We start from the raw sequence: 24,490 nt of genomic DNA, 5'->3' as shown, positions 1-24,490 counted from the left end.
TCATAGTATTAGGGTAAATCAGAGAGCATTGTTTACATGACTCCTTGTGTTTCATGTCATGTATCCTCATACACAGATGTTTTTCATCGTTTACTGCTAATAGTGAGTATGTGTTACAGTTTTCTATGCATTTTTGTGGCATTTTGTATGTTTAAACTGTACTCGTGTTGAATGGGAACGATTATGTATTTTGACTGAGGGAAATGAAACTCATCCTTGGGATACTTTTTGGTTTGCTTTCTCTGCTTACACAGTGGCCTTTTACAGGCCTAGAAAAAGGCAGAAACCTTTCACCAGCTAAACTTTTTGCCCTGCATTCCTGGATTAATAATGCAAGCGGATGATGCATGTCAAGTCACATGAAGAATGACAAGATGACAGAAAATACTAACACAGTACAGGGTAGAGCTGGTTCACAGAAGCAGAGCACGAAGACAAAATGTAAGTGATATAGCAATAATTCTGTGCCTCAACTTCATAAAAAGGACCCCTTTATCAAGAACTTCAAAGGTAAAAGGCATGGGGAGTCAGATTTTCAGCTCTTTTAAGTGACTGGAGCTCCATTAGTGATTGGCTGAGTGAATGAATGAATGAGTGCATGTGGTTAACTGTTCTAAATCACTTGAAAATCTGGTTGAGAAGCTCTTTCTAAATGAGTAATAGGGGAAGGACAGGGAAGATACTCTTTCAAAACTATACAAAACCCTGATTTTTTTTCCTCCTGCTCTTTTTTAGGAAAGAGCTATAGGCAACTGGTAAGAAGAAGTCCTAGCTGTAAAACTTGATTTAAGAGAGGATTTTCAGACTTTCCTCTCTTCAGAGTAGGAAGGGAAATGGAAAACTTATAAATGCTTTTAAAGGAGGGGAAAGGACTGATGGCTGATTAATGTTTTTCTTCAACCTTCACTTAGATTAAAACTTCACTCAAAACAAAAATCACTCATAATTGGGATAACAAAAGGTTAAAATAAATCCTCGATGCTTCTGTAAGTTTCCCCTACCCCCCAGTATGCTTTGTGTTCTCTCCTAATTAGTCTCCTGGAAAAAAACTGATACAACTTTGTGTAGTATTTTTATTTTATTTTGACAGAGATGACTTTGTTGAGGTTTGTGCATGGTGTGGTTGTGTTCCATTTTGTTTCCCCTTACCACCATCCAGGTTCTGTAGGTTCCTTGTTTTGGGCCAAAAACTTCACAACTGCTCTTCTTTATGCATTCAAAATCACTTGTGAGGGGTTTTAACTTCATGCAACGAAGAAGGAGTCCTTAAACTCCAAAGAAAGATAGAAGAGAAGGTTCTGATCTTGTTAGTCTGATTGAACAAACATATGCTTGTGCTTCTAATTGAAATAAATCCCCAAGTCCTTAAAAAGGGGACAATTCAGAATCTGTTTGTTTCAACTCCTGACTTCAAAAGAGGAACTTGTATGTGTCTTATAAATAAGACCATGTTACAGAACTGCTCAACTGTCCTTGTAAATGGTTTCTGGAATTCTTGAAAATGTTATTCTAAATTGTGAGCTTTCTTTTTCTCCGGGGTTTGAAAAAGAAACAAAATGGTATACGAGCAAACTGGCAGCACATCTAGGATGAACCCACAGAGATCGGTAGGCCTAGAGTTAATGGCTTTCAATTCTTCCAAATATATGGTACTCCCAATGCTAACTACAGTTGAAAAGCACAGTCTGATTTTAGTAAAAGCTGCGGCAGTGTCTGTAGCTGGAAAGGTTGTGTTGTGCTGTGGGATCAGAATTTAGGATTCTCTTGGATTTTGAAGTTTTTAAAACTACTCAATTGCCTTCATTACTTCTCCTTTGGTTACTGAGTGCTTGTGCAGCAGCAGGAACTGCATGACAGAGACTTGATCCTTTTTGCTGGTGCAAGTAGTAACCTGATTCTATCTTCAATCATTAAGATGCTTTATTGTTGCAGTTCACATGTTTTAATAAAAATCTCTTACAGTAAGTGATATACTGTCTAAGATTCTTGCTTACTTCTCTTGTCAGTCCCTACCTAGGCGCAGGGAGGAGGTTGAGGAAGATGGGTTTAAGTATAACTGCAGTCATGCAGCGGCATATAAAACGCTGCCAGCTGCAACAGATGTCTTACACCTGCTAAGCTTTTGCCAGCAAGCTGGACTGGCACCCTCTGGTTGGAAAGCAGACAGGAGTACAATTGTACAGGAGTACAATGCAAATTTTGAAGGGGAGATGTTTAGGGAGTGAATGTCCTGATCAAACTGAGCGTCCTGTCTTTGCAGAATTAAAGTCTGTATCTAGGCTTTTGACATTGAGAAAAAAAGAATCATATTAATGTAATCATATTAATGTAAATAAGTGCTTCACATAGTCTACACTTGGAAACTCTGTGGGTTCTGTATGTACATCTTCATACATATGTACATGTGTACCCATACCCCTCTTCCCAGAAGAGTAAAGGGAGAAGTGTTCTGCTCCATAACATTTTTTCTCATTAAGGTTTAAAAGCCTTTATTTGAAAAGGAATTGTAAAGCTGAATAAAAAATACCACGGCTTTGAATACAACTGTAGAAGGCATCATTACTATATCTCTTACTTGCTGGGAAGAGAGAAAAACATGGACCAGATTAGATGTGGATAGGTCTGAGAATATAATATGGAAAGGTGGAGGGAAGCGCTTGCATGTGAAATGATCTGACTGGGTTATCTTTGGATTTTCTCATTTTGAAGAAAACATTTTTCATACAGTTCCACGCTTCTGGCATTTTCCTCTGTCTTTCAAACTGCTCTTAATTCCTCGTGGCAAAAGTGAAGTTTCTTATTAGAGGGAGTGACTTTTAATTAACGCTTGTCTTTTGTGAAAGCAGCCTGAGGTACTGCAAAAACATACAAGGCTCATTTGATTCAGCAGACCTACAGTGTGACCAGCTGCCAAAAGTTTGACTATGGAGTCAATGTAAGAGGGTTAAAACCAGTTTAGAAAAGTATGTAGCTGGGCAGAGGGAAAAGTGTTTCCAATTTTAAATTCTAGATAGTGATTTGCAGGACACAGAGAAGATTCAGATTAAAGGAAATGATTTTGTTTCCCCCTTCTAAACCTAAAGGAGCTGAGTTTAACACTGTTGAAGGATTTTCTGTGAGATGTTCACGCAGCTCTGGTGGTGACAGTATCTTGGCTTCAGTTCTGAATTTTGTTCTAAATTTAGGATTCCTCTTTGCCTCTCTCTTGGAAATGTAGTTGTTCCCTTCCCTGCTTGGTATCAATAACAGTCTGTCTCCCTTTTAGCATTATTTCTATACTCAGTACTTGCTCAGTGTGTGAATCTCTTTTTATCTTCTGTGACTATCACCATGTTGTGGACATACATTATTTTTGCGCTCACAGAAGCAATTTAAAATAGATGAATAGATGTTGACAGTTCTGGGCAGCTGGAGAAAAGTTGTATCACAACAGACTTAGTTTTGAATCAAAGAAATGTTGTCCTTGCTGCTTCCTACCACGTTTCCGAAACTGTTTTGTTTGAGTCATCCATGTTTCCTATCTCTTTTTTGGCAAAATGTAAATGAAAATCAAACAGAAACCTGTCAGGAGGTCATGCCTTAAGAACAGCTTACTATTATTTTTTAATTTCTCTTTTAATCAGGTATCTCGTTAACATGTTGCTACAGATTTATATGTAGCTGCATCAGCACTGCTAGCAATCCTGCTGCATGAAATGGCTTGTCTGACATCAAAAATTATGAGGAGGCAGCAGGCAGCAAGACAATAGATCAGCCAGAGTGTCTACAGATGTTTTTAATCTGATCCTCCGTTATTTATACAGTGTCATAGGTATGCATGTTGTTTTGCAGATATATAAAACATGAGAGCTTCCTGTCCTGAGGGGCTTACAACATGCAAGATTGTAAATTAAATCCTGCAAGATTTCTGGTCATTATTATCCAGTGCCCAGTGTGTATAGTTTGCAGCAAGTGCAATATGGAATATACCCACTTCTTGTTAGCTGCACGTGTGAGGGGAGAAACCTGTTTAAACAACGTACGCTCAATAGCGAGTGAGAGAATTGATAACCGAAGTTCAGGGCCTTGAACACTGATTTAAACCCATCTCAGGTCAGCAAAACCAGTGCTCTTATTTAGGCCTGAACCATATTCTACTAAACAAGAGGAGTTTCGAAAGTCACAAGCATGTGTAGTCCCCAGTGAAGACAGTGTGTGTGTGTCTGTGGTTACTGATCTGTGTGCTGCAGAGTGATCTGGAGGCAGCAGTATCTGCTGCTTTCACCCAGCTCCAGAAGAATCCTTCCTTATAATCACGATTAGCCTAGAGAAATGTGGAGCTAGGTAACAGACACCGGGGGGAGTTTGCATTTTTTCAGTGCAGCCAAAACATTAGTATTTAAGAATAATTAAGGAGTTTTTAATCTGACTCATTCAGCTCAAAATCATATGGATAATGGCTCCATGAAATTTCAAAATCATTATGGCACTGTATAGGTAAAATTCCTCTGTGTGAAAGCACCCAAATGTTTCTGACTTATCAAGATCCGCTTTTGTTTTGTAAATTGATCACATGTACTTTTTTTTTCCCTGTGTATTACCCAAGCATGTGTATCCCATTACATGTTTTTACAGATTGAATTTAGAGAATTCCAGTATATGAACCATGTTCTCTTTTGGCTTTGTGCAGTTAGTTGCTGTAGCAGAGCTTGGAAACTCATAGCTTTTCAATTTCAGCTGTACATGCATGTGTCTTCATATTGAGCAGGTCAGGATGAATTAAAAAACTGTGGAGGAGGAAAAGAGAGACAATTAAATAGTTTCCTTACTAATGAAATAAATTTCAGAAACCTTTTTCCAAGGTTGGTTCTAAGATGGCAAAGTTACAAAACAGTATTTTGGCCACCATTTCATAGGTACTGTTCCGGCAGAATGTCCTTACCGTCAGAATGTATCTAATGAAAATTTGTTAATTTTGCGGTGTTGTCTTCTCACTTTGTGCCATTAAATATTGACTGGAAAATTTGTTGAAAATTGATTTTTCCTTTAGTATAAAATAAATTGTATGTTAGGAGTGCAATCTGAGAAGCACTTTTTTAGGGCTTCTAATACTTGGTTAAGAAGTTCTTTACTCCCAACAGAAAAGGATGCTGGCTTCTGGTCCTGAATTCTGAACTTGGAAAGGGATACTATTGACTTCATTAGCTTACTTCAAGCACAATTCCTATTTGTCCTCATGGCTTAGAAGTGATTTATGTTCTTCAAAATGTCTCCATATGATAGAGACCTTGATTTTTTTTTTTTTTTTTTAGTTATTTTTGATTCATGGGGTCACAGAAATCATTGCCTTGGATCTTTGACTATGTATATCTTTGTTTGTTTGTTTATTTTGTTATTGTTTTCCTCTACTGACTTCTGTTTTCTTTCTGTCATGATATCCTTCGTTTTTGATATTCAATGTAAATTTTAGGACAGAAGGGAAAGCATTTCAAGAGGAAGAAGTCTGGAAGGTGGAGACTAAGAAAAGAGTTAAGTGGGGATTTTCCTTGATATAAAATTGTTGGGCAGAAGCCAGGCACATAAGAGCTAGAGAAGAAGAATTGCAGAATTTGTTTCTGTGTGTTGCAGGCTGGGGGAGGGAAAATGAGCAGAGCTAAAACAGGGCACAACTCCAGGGAGGGAGCCTTTTATGACAGCTTTCTGGGAGAGTGGAAACTAGGAGAAAAGATGGCCAGAAGAATGTGCACGAAACATGTTTGTTTTATTTAGCTTACGCTGCTTCTTAAAAAATTTTAACTGTGTTAATTAGCACTTGCAAAAAGCTGCTCTGATATGCTGAATTGCTTCCTGTCTTCAGGCTCGTTCATTTAGAATTAGCCAGTTCCAGGCTGAGTTTGCCAAGTTTCTAGTCTTGACCAAGAATCAGAGATAATAGGATCATACCCATTTAAAACTCTCTGTGCCACGCAATCTGAAACCCCATATCAGTGCGCTTCCAGTTTTCACTTCCTCATTGCACATTACAACAGGTGCAGTGAAAAGCGACAAGGATACTCAGATATGTGGAATGACTTCCGCAGGAAAATCAGCCGCTTATCCTAGTCTCCTTGAGGCTGGGAAAAGCACGACTCCGAAGAGGATATGACAGATTATTCCTGCGTTAAGAAAGTAATTACTGAAATTTAAGTCTATTCAGACGAAATATCATTGCTAAAAAGAGGGGTGTGCATGAAAATCTGCTGCGTGGTACACACCTTTGATTTTATGTCTAAGTAAATTTCAAATATGTGTCCAAATGTTAAGATGCCAGCATAAATTCAAACAAGCTGATATCATACTTCAGATGTTGCTTCAACACACTGAATACATATTCCACCTATTTCATGTTTAGTTTTAACAGCAGCAGGCTGTGTTGTGTTGAAGTCAAACTGCAGAGTAGTTGCAGGAAAAGCTGTAGCATTGTTGTTTTGGAGTCCTCCTTGCAGCTGATGTTTTGTTGCTCAGAAAAAGAGCAGACAGTTATTGAGGTATTCTGGGTTCCTTAGAAAGTTCAACTTCTTGTTTTTCTTTGAAAAAAATCGTTTTCTTTGGCTTTGGATCTGTAAGATCTTAGCTCAAAATAAGGCCACTGAGTATGTTTTCACCTCTGACCTGATTTTTGTTGACACAGCCAGTTTACTGTACACCGAAGTACATGTTTATATTCTGAGATTCAGCTCAGATAGCTGTTATTTCAGTAAATGTAAACCACGATGTTCACACGATCAAACCTCAGCCACTTCATTTCAGGGGCTACCTTTCTCTTCAGGCTGCTGGAGGGAGAGAGGGAGGGAGGGAGACAGGGAGGGAGGGAGAGAGAGAAGGAGATATAGAGACCGAGACCATGTGCTGTCAACCACCTTTCAAAGGAGATTCTTCAGGGTAAGACTCTACTCAAAAAAGTTTCACCTACTCTAATGTTCAACATCTGATTTTAATGTCCTCTCTTCCCTGCTTTCTCCTGCTCTTCCTTTCCTTACCCTCAGTGGCCAGGAGTGAACGTAACCAAAAGAAAAGAAAATTTACTCCGAAGGATCTTGACCCTTTGGTTTCCCTTCTTACTGTAGCTCTGGCACACGGAAGGAGTTTTGTGAGCAGCAAAAGGGCTTAACAGTGGCAATATGCATTCAGTGGTTAAGTCCTCTGCTGTCTGGTAAGGTGTGAACTCTGAAGCTTCTCTTGTGATGGTGTTGTTCATAATGTGCCTCTTCCCTTTGGCCTCCCTAGTGCCAGGTAATGGACATGTTTAGTTTGACTAAAATTGCCTGAGGGATGCAGAAGTTACCTGGAGTTTCATGATATGTCTATGTGTAGTTCTGCTGCAATACCACAAGGTATCCCTTTCCTTAACAATTCAGACTAAAATCCCAACTAGTAGGCATCTGTGTGGTAATTGGACTTATTTAATGAAAATCTTATTTCTGTATAACTAAAATATACAGCGTTGTAGCAGATTGCAATTCTGGACCATAGTTCAGCTCACATTAGCATACAGTGCACAGCATAGGAAGTGTGAGCAAGATAGGTGTTTCTTGATTTTTCTTACTGAGAGGAGGAAAACATTCTGAACCATTTCTTATTAGGTACAGTAATCTTAAATTACTGGAACCTAAAATTAAAAATGTGTAGGTCAGAGGGATGGGTGAAAGAATATGAAAGATGAGAAGAACAACATTCGAAGCACCAAGCAGTCAGAATGGTGGCACTTGAACTGTGTCCATGCTGCATAAATATTTGCTGATTTGTTTCCCCTTCTGAAACTGTGAGGAATGCCTTGACTAAAGGCAAAGATAAGGACAAACATAGCTTCAGAAGGCACTGTAGTTCATCATCTACCATGGGAAGGCTTGGTATCAGCAGAGAAAAGTAGATATTTTCGTTGTGTTTTGGAATGAGACGTTCTATCTCGTGATAGTGCGGTTTAGCCTTTGTGAGAGCAGTGCACAGTATCATGATAATCCAGGCTGGTATTTTGGCTCCAGTCTGGTGCAAACTTTTCTCTATGTGAGATAGCTGAAGAATTCAAAACAAGTAGCTCCTTTACATTGTTTATTTTTTTCTTTCTTTTTTTTTTTTTTAAAAAAAAAAGGAAGAAGCTGCAGAATGAATCCTTGCAAACCCAGGGTTCATGAAATGCCCGCAGTGTAAAATATTCAAATCTGTTATCATAAGGCCCATGCCATTAGCAGCCATGGGAATTTCAGGTAGATACTGGAGATGAACATATGTTGTTTGTTTGGCTGCCATTAAATGTCAAAATAAAAGAGGAAAAACATGAAGGATTCCAAGAAACAAGAACACAAATCTGTAACTAGGATGGTTGTGTGTGGTGGGTCAGATCTATGTGTTTTGATGGTGGCCACAGGTAGATCTGAGGAATTGGGTATAAGCCCCAGTACATGTGTGAGGGCAGGGTTTTTTTTTCCCTCCTTTGTTTGTTTTGTTTGGGAGCAGAGGGGGTGGGACAAAAGGGAAAGAGCATTGAGAGAGAACCCCTGTGAAATGCATGTAAGTATATGCTCTTATGGTGGTAGTAAGGTGTAACCTGCTGTGGGTGCTCTCTTCATTTTAATGGGAATTGAGGCAGGAATGGAATCAGGGCTTGTGGCTGTTGAACTTGCACTTCTTCCTTCCATATGTTTTCCAAACACTTCAGAGTCACTTCTGGATAGTAGGTGTTTCTTGCAATTCAATTAACGTGCACTGACTTTCTTCCTCATTAGAGTCAGGTTAGTCCTGAGGAGATTGTTACCTGCAACTGCTTAGTATGCCACAATGGAAATGCAATAGCAGGAAGCAGAAAGAAGAAAATTGATGTACATGTTAAATGTAGTCTTCCATTAGTTGAAACTATGGGAGCTATTAAATGCCCACTTGTTCTCAGTCTGTGCAGAGTCTTGTCTGTCTTTTCAGTCTTTCCCTTTGGAAATATCAAAATTTATACTGGAAATTGTCCATTAATTTATTTTTGTGAGCATGACAATTAGAATTGTTATTTCAAGAGAAAATGTCTTATAACCATACATTGTTAATTGCCTTACCCCCAAATGACTTCCCAAATGGAACTTGAAGCTGCAGCGGCACATCTGTGATTGGAGGACATATTCTTTTAATAACATTTTATGTTCCTTTATTATTATTATTTTTTAATGAGAAATCCATAAGACATGGTGTTCAGGTTGCTTATTGAGGTAACTGTGTATCTCAGTTTCTCCACAGAAACTTTGAAATTGTTTGGTACCTCTGCTAGCACAGGGAGGGTTGCAGAACTAGGTGCATGCAAGTTAAAAAGTGACCAGCTGACCTTAAAATGTAATCAGTATTTGCGTTCTTCTCACAAATTTTGATAAATTATGCTTCTGAACTTTGTTGATTGCCTACTGGTAGTGAACACCTAGGGTATACAGTAGATTAATGTTTCCTTCTTGTTAAATCTGGTAGAGCAGCTTTAATTCATATCCTAGCTTTAAGATAAACTTTCTCAAAAATACACATAAATGAATCTAAGGAAAAACCTTCAAGAGTGGGCTTCTTCTTCAGTGTGATTGTAGCCATAATGAAGTAAATCCCAGGAAAATCTCTTTAGGTGTTTGGTAGAAGAGGTGACAAATTAGTGTTTGCTAATGCTATATTCAGTTTTTCGTTCAACAAAACCAGATAACAGACTCTGTGATGCAAATTTGAGCTGAATATTACTTGAATCGTCAAAGCTGTGCTGTACCAAACCAAGCTCAACAAATGGCTTACTCTTTCTCTTATGTGAATCAGGGTAGAAGGAAGAGGTGAGAAATAACCCATTCACCTAATTATGAATTCACTGTTATTCTTTGCACAACTGCAGGTTTGGAAGCTCTGCACAACTCTCAGTATTGGAAGCTTTAATTTACTGAAGAATAACTCTGGTTTTCCACTCCACACACTGACAAAATTCCCAGTGCCTGTGTAAGGCATACAGAATGGCACTTTGATGCAGCTGTTTGTCTTTTAGGAGCAGGGGTGTGATCCAGCTCTACTCTTCAACTGAGTTACCAAACAAGCCAATAAATAATTTCTTAGACAACTTATTCTCTGGTTGCCAAAAATAGAATAGTCTGGTTGACAAGCAGATATTTTGGCTATTGTAAATTTTTCTTTCCATTCTGAAAATATTTCGTTTTTGTTTAGGTCTACTGACATTAGTCGTGAAATGCCTGTGACCACTGAATACACTTATGAGAGATTTGCACGTTTCACTACTCAAATCTGTTAGCTGAGACATCTGGTGGAAGATAACCTGAAGGGAGCTATCATTGTCACCTTATGCACTGTCATAATTGTCTCCATGCTTAAATAGTAATTATTTTTCCCATAAACTTTTATGTTATGATGAGTGGATGGTTTTGAGGAATGTTTCATAGGAGGAATTGTTCCTGTCCTACTTGTCCTGCAGATGACTGCTGCCTATGTGTTCAAAGCACAGATAAATGCTACAGAAGGGAAAGGTGAGGAAAAGGAATTTAGATGAGCTAAATCAGTTGATTAGATCAGCTAATCAGGTCTATAAGTTAATTGAACTTCCTTTGTAAAAACAGTGAAAGCAGTTCTCAATCAAGTCATTCCACAAGCAATAAAACAAATAAACCCTGGTTTCTTAAAGATTGGTTTCTTCTGAGTAGCTAGAGGTTTTGGTGTCTGTGAAGGTGTGAAATTCAACTGAAGCTTTCGTTTTGGATAGGACAATTGCAACGCCTCTGCTATGTATCCGTTTTCTAGTGTCTAGTAAGGCTAGAACACAAGCTGCAGTCTTTCTCTGTTGAGGTGTTGATAGCCTCCCTCAGCATAACTACCTACTAGCATAATGTTTGATGAAAATCACAATTGTTGAAGAAATTAGCTACTTGACTCTGAAATTATTGGGGTGACAAAGGGAGCATGTGAGGATTATTTCTTTGGTTAAAACTTAGCATAAAAAGTTATAAAACAGTGAAGATCAGTATCAGGATAATTTGGTTCTACTGTGGTCTTACATAAGAATTCTGCTTTTCTTCATTCCTTTATGAAGTTCAAAATGATTAAGGCTGTTTTGACTGTTTTGAGCTTGCATTTTTTTTTTTTGGAACAGGTTACTTTTCTTGTCTTCTTTGCAGATTACTGTGGAAATACATTATTCTGCACACACTGAAGCAGTACGATTCATCAGGATGTGGTTGTAGTGTGATAATTGCTCACTTGCATTCTTTTTGTAACGTTCAGCTGTGAGGCTCAGGCCTGTGCAGCCACTATTTAATGTTCCGACCAGTACATATTTTTCTGAGCGAGAGAGAATACAGGAAAATATAAATACATTATGTAAAATACATAATATATATATCTTATATATTACTATATATAGCATATAAAATATATTTTATATGTCTATTAAAAAAGATAAACAGAAAACTAAGCACCTGGAAGAGGGAGGAAGTAAAACTAGACTAGAAAATGAGCTCCTAAGGTGAAGGAAAAGTTTTAGCCATGGAATACAGTTACATGCATCAGTCTGTGAAGGGTAGAGAAAGGAAGGGAGGTACACAATAAATATGGTATTCTCATCACAAAAAGATTAAGGCATCCATGTTTTTCTATTTATTTATAATGTAGCATTCCCTCACTTGTGATTTAAAAGAAAAAATGTTGCCAAAGATAAAGCTCTAGAAGAAACAATTAGAAGACTGTTCTTCTTTTGCAGGGTGAGACACTGTGAAACCTAAAACGGCTCTTCTTTTTGTAAATGTGGTGTATGCATTTCTACTTGAGTGTTGCTTTGGAGAGCTCTTTTCTTACATCTCTTAAGCACTTTCCACTTTTTTAGTAGATATTAAAAGAATCATAATTAGTGTGCTACTGAATCAGTCCCAGATCCCCAAACAAAAAGTGCCTACTTCGTACCTTCCCTTCCTAATGTTTTCCAAGGCACCTGTCTCTGAATTCAAATCTGTGCAAGGAGACCTAAAACAAGCAGAGGGAAGGCAGTGGAAATACCATCTCCCACTTCGTTTAATGAAAATTAATTAGTATAATATATAAGATAAAATGAAAGGCAAGTTTCCTCCTTTTAGACTGAAAGCTCAGAATAGAAACCTCTGAGGGAGGAACATTATTTCAATTCATGCTGGTAATTAACACTCAAATTTTCCTGTTTGTTAGAAACGTACCTCCTCCAGAGTTGCATTAATCTTTCACTGAAATTTTGCTTCAGTGAGTCCTTTAAGAACAAGGAAGAGAGAATAGAAAACTTTTTTTTTTTTTTTTTAAGTTATAATGTATCTGGAACAGCAACAATTATGTCACAAAAAAACCTTCAATCTCAATAATACGAATAACTGAATGGAGGCATTCTTAACATTGCTGAAGTTAATTGTCATTTAAGTGCCTAATGTTAGCCAATTCCAATTTCTCCATCAAGCAAAAAGGAAATATGCAGCTTTGTGTGGGAAGAGTATATCAAAGCAGCCTAATTCGTCTTGCAGCAGAAAAACCTGACTAGGTGTTGATTATGTCAGTCAATGCTAATGTTTCTACTTCTGAAGGCTAACTATGAACAAAAAATGATAGTGCAGAACCATAGTCAAAATCCTCTTTCCCTTTGTTCTCCCTTCATTTGTAGGAAGGGATGCTGTGCTGATGACATACACTAAATTTCCTTCAGCAGTAGGAAGCAGTGATTCATATAGGATGAATTTGGAACTTTGAGGTTTGGGCTAATTAAGAATCTGGCTTTTGGGGTCAAAGCCTCAACTTCCTTTCCCTTGGACTACTGGAGCTGAGAATTGAAAATCAGAGAAGTTGGCTTGGTTAAGATTTTTTGTTAGGAAAATTTTTCTACTCCAGATTTTTTAGTTTTGTTTAGGGGAGAGAGAAGGATGCAAAACCAATAAAGTTGTCTGAGAGTTGGACCTGTGACTCTCTATACATTAGGGCTTTTTTCACACCTCCAGTAAAGCATGCGAGAGCCTGTACTACTTTTGTTTCTGCTGTACATCTGTTCTGTGGCTAAATATCTTGTTTTCCAGATCTGTCAGTTTGCTTCCTTTTACAAAATGGACTTTTAATTCCTTACTTTTAATTCCTTGATAGGTGCATTAGCAAATGTGTGTGTCTGTGGAATTGTACATCAAGGATGAGGGTAGTTAACTAATTAGCTTTGTTTTTATTGAAGAATTATATTTTGAAACACAGTTCATGTCTCTCGTTGCTTCTTATCACGATCTGTCCATAATTTAATATATTTACAATATTTTTACATCACAAAATTAAATGTTTCAGCTTCATATTTTTACTTCGTATCAGAAGGAATTTTTTAGATTGCCATATTTTCTAAATATTGTCCATTTTGGCAGAATCCTATTAAATCATGTTACAGATGTGAGCATCTTGGATCAATAAAAGCTGTATTTTTGTACAAATCAAAGTATCTATGCCAAATGAAAATCAAGAGACTGAAAATAAAAGCAGTGATGAGTTGTTGACAGGCAAATAAAAGAAGGCATTTTTACTTGATCCAGTTTGTACCATAAGAGGCCAAGACTTGGCATGCAGTGAGATACTAGCTATCATCTGAATTTTTCCCAACAAAGAAATGGCTTACTCCTAAGGATTATAGGTTTGTAGTTCATAATTAAAAAAAAAAAAAAAAAAAAAAAAGAACTACTGGAATCCTTAGATAATTTTGTCTTGGATTCTATTCCCATTTCTAATCCACTGGGGCAGAATCCTCAGTTTTGTCAGCTTTCAGACACTTGTAATACAATATGAAAGCAGATGACTGTTTCTGGCAGTAGGTAACCAAGTATTTGACCTATAGTATCCTTCCTGTACTCTTTGCATTTAGATGCTGATTTTCATTTAGTTGATGAAGAACTCCAGATGCGGAGCTTTGACATGGTGAATATCTTTAAAGAAAGAATTCCTGTAAGTTCAGAGTTCTGTTCATACTTCTAACGGAGCAGAAAGACTTTCTTGCAGATCCTTGTATAGCTGTTTTTCAGGCATGCATCAGCTATTTCCTACAACTTTTCTGTATGTTGAGCTAAAAGAATTTCTCATTGCAGTTACTTATAACAAAAATGCCCTATTTTGGCCCAGCAGAACCGTTTCATAAATTCATGCCTGGTATATTGAGATGTTGCAGTGTGCAGAGAGAAACTTGAACAGAATCTGAAGAAGACTAGAGGATTCTTGGTTACATTTTTATTTTCTCTAAGAACTAAACTCTTAGAATTGAAACCAATGTATTAATTTTGATTCTTCCCAACTCCCCTTGCCCCCTGCCACACAGTGGAGTGAAAAAAGTCAGTTTTCTGGCAACATTTATGATGGCTGTAGGTGGACTGGGGGATGGTCCTGTGGAGATGTCTGTTTCTGACTGATGCAGCCGTGCAGGGCGGCTTAGCGATCTTAACCACCAAGCTGCTACAGAAAGGACCGTCCCCATTTCCACTCCTCCCTGGTCATTTCTGCATCCTTCTGCATCTAGTTGTTCCTGCAGTAATCATGTCATGCTTACTTATTCACAGAAGGATCTTGATTTTATTTATTTATTTATTTGTTTGGTGGGGTAGGTGGGGATGGGGAATTTCTCTGTAGGGGGCATCAAAATGGAGACTTTCATCTAAGCGAAACTCATCACCTCAAGTATGATCATGGGAGGAGTCAAGAAAACTTGACAAACACTTATCTAAAGTTGCCCATTTTATCAACTGTTTGCTCTCAGTCTTGAAATTCATATAAAACAAACAGTATAGTGTATTGTTCAGATTGTATAATTTGAAGTTGTTACAGAAACATGTTTGAGTGAGACTTTAAGAAAACAAAAGACAGCAGGGGATTTCCTCTTACACTTTTTATTTTCTCCCAGAACACCTGCTTGAGTTCATTCATGAGTAAACTGTTATATATTGTGGAAGAGGCAATCTTTAGTAAGTGTTTTTTTTTTTTCTTTTTAACCTGGAAAACTACTCTGGTGTAGAGCTTATGATGATACTTACTTTACAGTCAAAATAAGTGCTTTTTCAGCACTGGATATGCAAAGGTATCTTTTTTGAATTGTGGAAGCTCACCTTTTATACAGCTTAGTTTACCTCCGTCTCATTGCATCTTCTTCAGCCTCATACTCTGACTCACACAGTCTCAAGTTAGTATTTCTGTTACAGGGCCCTGTTTAACTAACTGTCTTTTCAGGTTTACTTCTGGTCTCTTTTATTACATACACCTCTTCTGTTGAGATAGGTGAAATAAATCAGCCAGCTACCATGACTGGTCTAACAGAGCCCTTTTGAGTCAATCAGCTCACTACAGGGTGTGCATTAATCACTCAGATACGTTCATACAGTGTTCCCTTACAGCCATCACTTTCCTGCAGGCAGGAGCGGAGCGTCCTGCTTGGCACATACGGGCATTGAAACACTGTCTTAGGTTGTTGCTGTTGGGTCCCTGGACTTGTCATAAGCTTTGATACCCATGAGAAGCTGTTTCCCCAGACCTGGTTAGCTCTTGGGTACTTCTGTCTCCTGCGCAGTTGAGCTGCTTTTGGGGAAGAAGTACTTCAGGTTCCTAGTCTGCTGTGCCTTGCCTAGGGCAATCTTGGCTACCTGCTGGATTTAGATCACTGTCTGTTTTGAGGACTGAGCCTTTGATTTTGGTTTGCTATGCTATGGAAAGACAGCGTGCATGGAGGGGAGCATATGCATGCCTCTGTTTTTTGGGAAGCAAACAGCAGCATTTGTTTGTATCTATTTTTTAAGTGCTTTATATTCGGGTACGCAGTGCTGTTGTAGTCTCGGTCACACCTTGGCTCCTCTTGGATTTACTACGTAAAAGATTTAAGGAAGGGGTATATTGTTGATGAGAAGTCTACCCTTCTAAGTAATGGATCTTGAAAATCAATTTGAGGTAAACCACATTAAATCCACCGTATTTCTGAAAGAGAGAGCTGGCAAAAGGATTTAATGGTTTAAGTACCCGTTAGATTAACTTGGATTTCTGAGTGTACTTAGGTCATCAAGCCTTCCAACATATGCTCAGAAATAATTTCCTATGGACTTCAGTATTATAGAGCACTGTAGCTGGAGGAGGTTTACACTCCTGGTTTCTTCTGCCTGTGAACCATGCTCCCAAGTACATTTCTGATACTGCTGTTACTTCTCTGCTCCATTTCCTGTGATGTCTTAGCAGCTGTATTTCAAGTGGCCAGAGCTCCGCTCCAGACTGGAGTAAGCTCCGGTAATTTCAGTGGCAGAATGCCATTAGTTTGCCACCGCAACAGCTTGGCTTGGCTGACTGGGGTATGAATGTTTTGGCTGTACCAAAAAGTCACTTTTATGAAGTTTGTCTCTTCATCTGCTTTAAAATGAGCTGTTACTGAATGGATGGCACCTAGGATTGTTTAACAGATACATTCCTCTAGTTGTGGTAGTTGTCAGGACCACAAAGGATGATGAGATATGAAGGAGAACATCTTTTGTGCTTCTAGACACCAGTGCCCATGGTAATGATCTGTAGGTTTTTAGGGCTTTAGCCAGTTGTTTGACTGTGATCCCAGGACTTAGGGTATGTGTTTTGGAAGCACAGTTTTGTGTCAAGCATGTGGTAAAAGCAATCTGTTTTCCAGTTCTGGTGTATGGAAAGGAAATGAGTGACAGTGGCTTATTCTACATGAGAGATTTACATGTAAGTTCTACCATGCTAGTTCACATATAGGACTATTCACAGGGGCATCTTTTGGCTTCTTTTAAAAAATCAACATGATTGCTCAAAGAATGAGACTGTTTTATTTATTTGTGCCCTGGAGCACTTGTATATGCTTATGAAGGACCAATGTACATGTTCTATTTCCTGACAGCCAAGGAAAGTTGTCCCCAAAGAGGCAAACAGCTGAGTTAAAGATTGTAGCTGACACGGCAGAGTAGCTGATGTGACAGTACTGTGGCTGTTGATGACAGGTTTACTGCTGTTCTTGCTGCCCTGAAGGATTTTTTGCTGAAGGTAGGAGTATAGCAAAGGCAGTGAGAACTGGAGGGCTGCTCATTCAGATTGCTGGCTTTGCTTGTAATACTGCTTGGCATAGCTTGTAAGGAGATCTTTTGTATAGCCTGAAGTTTGTCACTGTCAGCTCCCTTGTCTCTGATTGCAGTTCTTTATTTGCTATATATGAAGAGCACAGATTTGCACGATGGGGTGGAGGGGAAAATGTGGGGCTTGGGGCAGGTGGAAAGAACTTAACTGTGCCAGCAGCAAGGAGTTATTATCCAGGTTTAATAATCTGAAACATCAGATAAATGTTCACTGCATCATGTTGTTCTCTAGAAGGGAAAAGATTTGATTAAGACATCTTTGAGCCACCAGAGGTATATCCAAAATACCTTTAAAGCCTTGACTCCAAAGCTCATCTTCTCCAGAATCTGAAAGTGTGTCTGCTGGGGGGAGCGGGGCATGACTGGTTTGAATCACAGAAGTAAATGTTTATCTGTAAGCAGTGCTTTTGGGGGCCTATAATTCTTTTGAAAATTAATCCCTGAGGGACTGCCAATGGCCCATTTGTTCAAAAGCCTTGAGCAAAAGCTTTAAATGAATTGCAAAAAGAAGGAAGCCTTTTGATGCTGAGAGAAGTTTGTCAACATACTGTCAGTGTGTCAGGATGTGTGCCTCTTCCCCTCACCCTTCCTTTTGTTGAATGCCCTGTTGCTTGATCTTTTAGTGAAATAAAGCTGGGCTGTGCCTGGGATTTGGAATAAACCTGTTTTTTCCTCAGTCCTTTCTTTTTACGTCTTGGGGGAAAAAATACATTTATATTTGTAAAGAGGTATGTCACAGAAAAGCAAATAAAAAACATAAATAAATAAATAATCCTATGAATCTTTAAGAGCTGATGCCAAGCTCTGGATAGCATTTTTTTTTTTCTGTGAAAGAAAATGATTATAGGAATAATCAAGATTATATATATATATATATATATATATGTATTTGTAATTCATTGAGTGTGGTGAGAGTAGTTGAAAGGAAGCTGGAGCTGGGAGAGGATTGATGTTGAGTAAGTACAGGGAGGAATGTGTATAAATATTTATATATTTCTGTCAAGGTAAAACATCTTCAACAGCGGATGCAACTAGTAAACTTAAAAGCTGCAAGAGACCAAAGTTTAAGCAGCAAAGCCACACCTGGGAAAAACTTAGTATACAAAATAACTTTTTCAAGCACGATGATTTATGTGCTCACAAGCATTATGTTTGTGTACCCAGTCATCCAAGTGTGTCAGTATATGTGTGTTGAGTTCCTAAGCAGTACGTCCATTTTCTTTCTCTTTTTTTTCTGTTCTGCTCGTACTGTCACCTAGTAAAGCCTTTAGCCTTGTGGTGATGTCTCTTTTTGACTGGCTTGCCCATAGCATGCTACCAATGCTTCTGATAAAATGGGCCAGACCCTTTGATCACATAGACTGGAACCAGGCACTGCTCTTGGTGGAGGCAGTTCCTAATCACGTTAGTCCTTGGACTTTTCTGAACCATCACATCTTGGTTTGTTACTCACTGTAGTTGCATAGTCCTCTTTGTTTTTTCCTGTAAAACTGCAGGTTACTTTGAGCTGAAGGAGACTGAATAAAGACACGTACATTTTCTGCTTCCCACATAAGTACTGTTTTGTTGGTATAGATCACTCCCTTAGCCATATTTCTTATTCCCTGCTGCTTCCCAAAATGGTCATGAGCCACACATTCAGGGGTGTTATGGACTGAAAAACTATTGTTACCAGAATGTGAAATCTATTTAGAAAAGAATGAAAGGGAGTTGAGTGCCCCAAACATTTGAATTTCGAGTGGAAATATCTAGCCTTGTTAACTATGAATGTATTATTTTGCCACCTTTCTTTTAAATGACCTCATGATAAAAGAACTCAACCTGTTTTCAAATGGCTGCATGTTAATTGCTTCTAGGAGGTGCTCGGGACATGAGGAAATCTATGAAATTTTCAGAATGCCCCCTCCCCTTCAAGGAAGATTGTTTCTAAAAACTATATGTGGTTTTAGTCTGGTTTATCAAATGTGTGAGACTGTGACCTGTTTGTACTTCTGCTGTTTTGGGATTGCTTTTAGGACTATTTTTTGGTTGATACTTTTGCAAGGATTCAAAGTGCATCTGAATGAAGTGGAAATTCCACATAAGCTTAGCTCTGCAGAAGTCAAGGCACCTCTAAAGCACGTAATTTTAGGGTCCCAAAAGTGCAAAAACAATTGAGATAAAGCTTCTAGAAGGAAACAAACAAAAGACGACCACTCCCTGAAATGTCTTTTGTCACGTGAAGTGCAGTTGCTCCAAGAAGCAGGCACAGAAAACTACAGAACTACACTTCAGCCATAGTTACAGACTGATAAATGTTCTTTGTAGCTGACGGTAGGCAGTGAAGCGTAATTCCTTTTGTTCCTTTGGTTGTTTAGCACAGTAAGTAAATTTAGGTCAAACTCTCAATCATTTGATCACATGCCTGGAGATGTAATGCATTTTGTCTAATAGCCAGGGGAAACAGTCATTTAACCAAGTAACTGTTTCATTTCTTTTAGTGACTAATTTGACATACAAGGCACAGTTCAAAGGAAAACAATGGATCCTACAATGGGATGTTCTCAGCCTGACCTTCGTGCCCGGCTGGAAACCAGTGGCGCCTGTTAACATGGAGGTGTTTGCCAGACTGAGATGAGCCTAGCAACATAATATATATAATACAGTTTACGTTACGTTATATGTAGTGCATTGCATCATGCTCCTACTACAGTAATTTGCCTCTCTCTGCTCCTGTCCCAGAGTTTCTGAAAGGGTATGAAGTAAGAGCATTTAGTTAAGCAGAATGGAAAACAGCTTTCTTTACCTTTAATTTCAGAATAGTGTGAGCTTGTGTATTTTTCACCCATCTTTATCCGGAAGACCCAGTTCAGCACTTTATTGCACATCAGCTATCAACACTAGAAGCAGCTAAAACAGCAGGTGGATTTAAAATGAGGGGACAGCTGTATGGATGAGCTGCTGTATAAGCAGATTATAAAATATGCAGTTTGTAGAAGTGGAACTTATCTACCCCCAGCAAGGAACTCTTTGCTGGTGGTTGCTTGATAAGTTCAGCCATCATCTCCTGAAGATAAATTTTGATACTGTCATTATAGCTCTGGCTAATTCCAGCAGGAGAAATAATCTGCATTCATATCTAAACAGAAGGCCGCTAGAGAAATGGCATTGTTAAATGAGATATTTTTATATTCCGATTTAACTGAAAAAGGGCTTTCTACTGCAAGAATAAGGCTGTGCAACAAATGCTGCAAATTGTTCTAGCCATTTTTTTTTCAGGCAGAACAAGTGTCTGTCTCTATCTTACCACCACACCTTTTATCCTAGACTCTCACTGATGTGCTTCCTTGAGGGAAGGTCTTTAACGTACCTTCATCCGTGATGAAAGTTTGCAGCAATTACCTCTCATTCTGTTCTTTCTCTAGAGTATACTATGTGCATGATTTTCTCAACTACATTCCAGCTAATAAGCATATTTAAAATAATGAGCCCCAAGGACTCTGAAAAAACAAAATTAACGTATACAATTTTCTGGAAGTCTTTGTCTTCAAAAACAAAATTTATTTTGCTGTTGATCTTACACCTTTCTTTCTTGCGCTTTCACTTTCCGTGGGTTCTTCCATCAATACAGTTGCTTTTGAAATCTTACTTTATGCTTTTTTTTATGCATGGAGGTGCAGTGATTCATACATGAATTTGCCTGTGATTCCAAGTTGTGCGTTAGATTGCCTGCCGTGATGCCTCTACTAGCTCCCCCACTTCTACTGTGAGCTGTGGAAGTTGCTGTAGTCTGTCACCGCCTGGTTTTCATGTGCTCCTTCAGTGATGGTACTGTCAGGAATTCTTTCTGTTCTGCTTTTGTTTTCTCACCTAAATTTGCAGGGCTCTGCCCATTTATGGCTAGAACATTAACAGGAGTTGTTGGTGACTGGATAAGTCATTCAAAATTTCTCATGTTCAGACAGGTACAGAGAAATGCTTTTAAATAGAATGCTTTGCTTCATCTTCCTCCCTCCCACTTAGTTAATTTCATCCATGTTCAGCACCTAGTGGATAAAAGATCTCTGTTTTGACCCAAATAATGAAACAAAGTCATGCTGCCACATTTAAAAAGGGTGGAGCACTGGAAAACTTCGTGTAGGCAAATGCAGACCTTTGGTACTCTTAAATTGAGCACACATACTAAATTAGTTCAATTATTGGTATTGTTTTATCTTCCTACCTGGTCAAATCCAAAATAGTGTGTGTATCATATGTGTTCTGTAAAAGTGACAGCTGGGCTAAAGTTTTGGTTCTAAAATGAACTCTGCACCTCTGAAAATAGCCTTTATTTAGGCACCAACATGGGTTTCTTTCTTTACAACTAAATGTTTAGAAATTAAGTGTCTGGCTTTGTTTCTGACACACTTTGGGAATAGTTCTGCGTACAGACTTCTCTGGAGACTCCTTTCCCTTGGTTTCCCTATTATTAACATACAAATCACTACTGTCGTAACTGAAAACGGAGCCGATTTTATGATCTCTCACCAGGGTCCTCCCAGTCTTCTCACAGCTAGGGGAAACAAATGGGCCTTTTAGTGTGTCCTGGAAGTCAATAAACTAGAACTAGTTTGTAGGGAGTGGGGAGAGCAAGTTCCCAAAGTGGGGAGCTACAGCAGAGAGTGCACATCTGCCTTCTCTGAGCAGCACTCCTGCCATGGTGCTCAGCTGCTGGCGGTCTGGTGCAAAGAGCTTGTTGTTTGTTGGTTGCTTTGGCTTTCATAGATTCATGCTTTTCTCAAATACTTTACAGCAAATTTCCCTAAGACTCTCTAATAATTTAATAGGCAAAAATAAGCTCCTAAAATGCTGTGGTCAGATGATGTCAAAAAATGATCAAAGGTATATTTTTGGGATGTTGGTGTCATCTCGCTTTGTAGACGTCTTTTGAGTTGAACACGAGGTAGTTGTCAGGACAGGAGAAGCCATAACTAAGAATGGCAGGTTGTAACCTCAGCTAATCTAGTGATGGAGAAAAAAATCCAGTAAGGTTGTAACTGTTAACCTCTTTCTGGTTTGGGGCAAAAACCCATTGGACTGCTTTTCTTCTATCCTGTGGGTGCAAGTTTAAAATTCAGGAGAACATCACAGTTCTTTAGATGTGGTAATTTCTACTTTAAAAGCTGTGAGGAATAAATAGAGAAGGAAATAAATTTACAGAGATTTATTATATGATTGTTACTGTACAGGAGTAAAGGAAAAAGGAATTGTTTTGATTTTTGGCTTTGTTTAGTTGTTTTCTCCTACCTTTCCCAGTAGAAGCTTCCCCACAGTGTGAAAATAACGCAAAAGCAACGTTCTCACAGCCTTGAAAAAGAAGGGGGAAATAGAGGTGCTAAAGTAGCTTGACAGTAAAGTCCACGTCTAAAGCAAATGTTTTTACTCTGAACAGTGGAGATCAATTAAGCAAGAGCAAGTTATTTTATTGCTTTACAAGCAAATGATAAGAGCATACATCTGCTTTAAAATGGCATTATTTCTTTTCTACTGCTGAGACAGATTTGCTCTGGGCTCAGGCAGTTATCGGATCTGCCCTTGAGGATGCTGCTAGCTGCAGGTTACACTGCAAGTGTGAGGACACATCGGGGCAGGACCGGCTCGTCTCAGTCCAAAAGATGTCAGCTCACCTTGTAAAACAAGGCGGCTCCATTTGTGTCTGGCTAAGGGTACCAAGAAGGCTCTGTCTTAAATGTGTTTTTTGTTTCTTTGGTGAGTAGTTGTTTTTTTTTTTTTTTTGAGAGAGAGACTTTTCTTCTGTGCTTGTTTTCTAATGAAAGAAGTGATAATTTAACAAGCTGATGTTCTTACTTTTGATTTAAATTTGAGTAACAAAATTATTACACCCATACCACATACACAAAATTATTTACATCATGTATTGTATTAGCATATAATTTTACATGCTTACTTCTTGAAAACGAAGACAAAAGTCCTTGGTTGCATCACACATTTTAATGCTGAAATACATATGCACGAAGATGTCCTTTTCTTTCTATATGAAGTCTATTTTTTTCTCCAGAAAAATCATGAGAAATTGCTCCCCAGTACTGGGCTTTATCTTTACAGAAAAATAAAAGAAAGGAAAAAAACAATTGCAACACCAGCAATAATGTGATTTGAGGCTTTGTATACCTGTGGTAGATGAACTACCTACTGTGAAATCCCAAGGGAAGCAAGCTGTTTCTATGAGGTATTTAAGGACAGGGTTCGTTGTACTTGTCTGCTCATGGCTGACTATCTAGTTTGTTTTGTGATAAGACTAAAGACCCTCTGTAGACTAGAAACTGTCTCTACTAGTGAATAAACAAAAGAAACCCATTTCTGGCAGTCAAGACAGAGCCATAATGCTCCAGATGGCTCACAGTACTTGAAGTAACTCTAATATTAAAGTGTGTTTTAAAAGCTGGAACTGCTGTGTAGGTTTTTTTTCTTCCCCCCCTCCCCCAAATTTAAGATTAATTGACGAAGACTATTGTTAAAGAAAAAGAAAGAATTGCAAAGCATGTGGCACTTCACACCAAAAGTTCAGGAGGCAGCAAAGTAAGCTGGACTTTATCTTTGAGTAATGCTCTTGTGCTAAACTCATCACTGGAACTAAAAACACACTTTGAATGTTTGTAAATGTTACAGGCTTGCCTTAGCATGCATATATATATATATATATATATATATACACACACACACACATATATATATATATATATATATATATAAAATATGGTATCTCTTAGTGTCTTAGTGTTAATGTGGTAACCTAAGCATTTTTACGGAGGGAGCTGAACAGAGGTGCCGTATCTTAAGACAAAATATAAATTGCATTCTGCCATATGGAGTCTTCACATCTAGTGATTGCAAATCTGAATCTTCCCTTTAAAGAAGTTACTAAACAGGAAAGACAGACTAGGAACATGGTGCAGGTGAATAGGCAAGTACAATAATAATAGTGAAGTTTCAAGCAGTACTGGAAGCGATGTATTTGCAAAGATATGTATTGATCCTAAGTTAAGAGCGGATAAGCAGATGGAGAGTCCAGGAGTGCCAAGAGGTTAATTTCATTGATTCTTCAGTCTTCCCCCAGGATTCCTGGGACTGGCTTAGATCAATGGAGAAGTTGTGTTTAAAATAAGCTTGGAAAAGGTTATTAAAACTGTGGTCAGTTTTTCATTGGCTTTCAAAAAACCTTTGAAATTACTGGTCTGAATGTAATCGTAGCTATGGTAGTCTATCAAAAATGAACTTACCATATTCAAGGGAACACATGCCTATATCCTAGACAAAATATTTAGGTAAGACTAACTTAGCGTGTTTTGGAGTGCTCTGTGCTGGTTATCTAAATTATATTAGATACCAATATGGTGATGAGA

General features: G+C 38.3%; 1 protein-coding gene across 1 annotated transcript in view; it reads left to right on the top strand.

Moving 5' to 3' along the window:
* The first annotated feature begins 308 nt into the window (after positions 1–308).
* The window catches only part of JADE1 (jade family PHD finger 1), a 90,245-nt gene continuing 66,063 nt past the window's right edge, over positions 309–24,490 (top strand). Inside the window, exon 1 of the mRNA XM_050710222.1 lies at positions 309–441. Within this exon, the coding sequence (XP_050566179.1) occupies positions 348–441 (94 nt within the window). The 5' untranslated portion in view covers positions 309–347. The remainder of the gene's footprint in view (positions 442–24,490) is intronic.

Source organism: Cygnus atratus, chromosome 4, assembly GCF_013377495.2.
Source record: "Cygnus atratus isolate AKBS03 ecotype Queensland, Australia chromosome 4, CAtr_DNAZoo_HiC_assembly, whole genome shotgun sequence".
In the NCBI taxonomy this organism is placed as follows: Eukaryota; Metazoa; Chordata; class Aves; order Anseriformes; family Anatidae; genus Cygnus; species Cygnus atratus.
The sequence above is the reverse complement of the archived record's forward strand: the minus strand, read 5'-3'. Positions and strand labels throughout refer to the sequence as shown.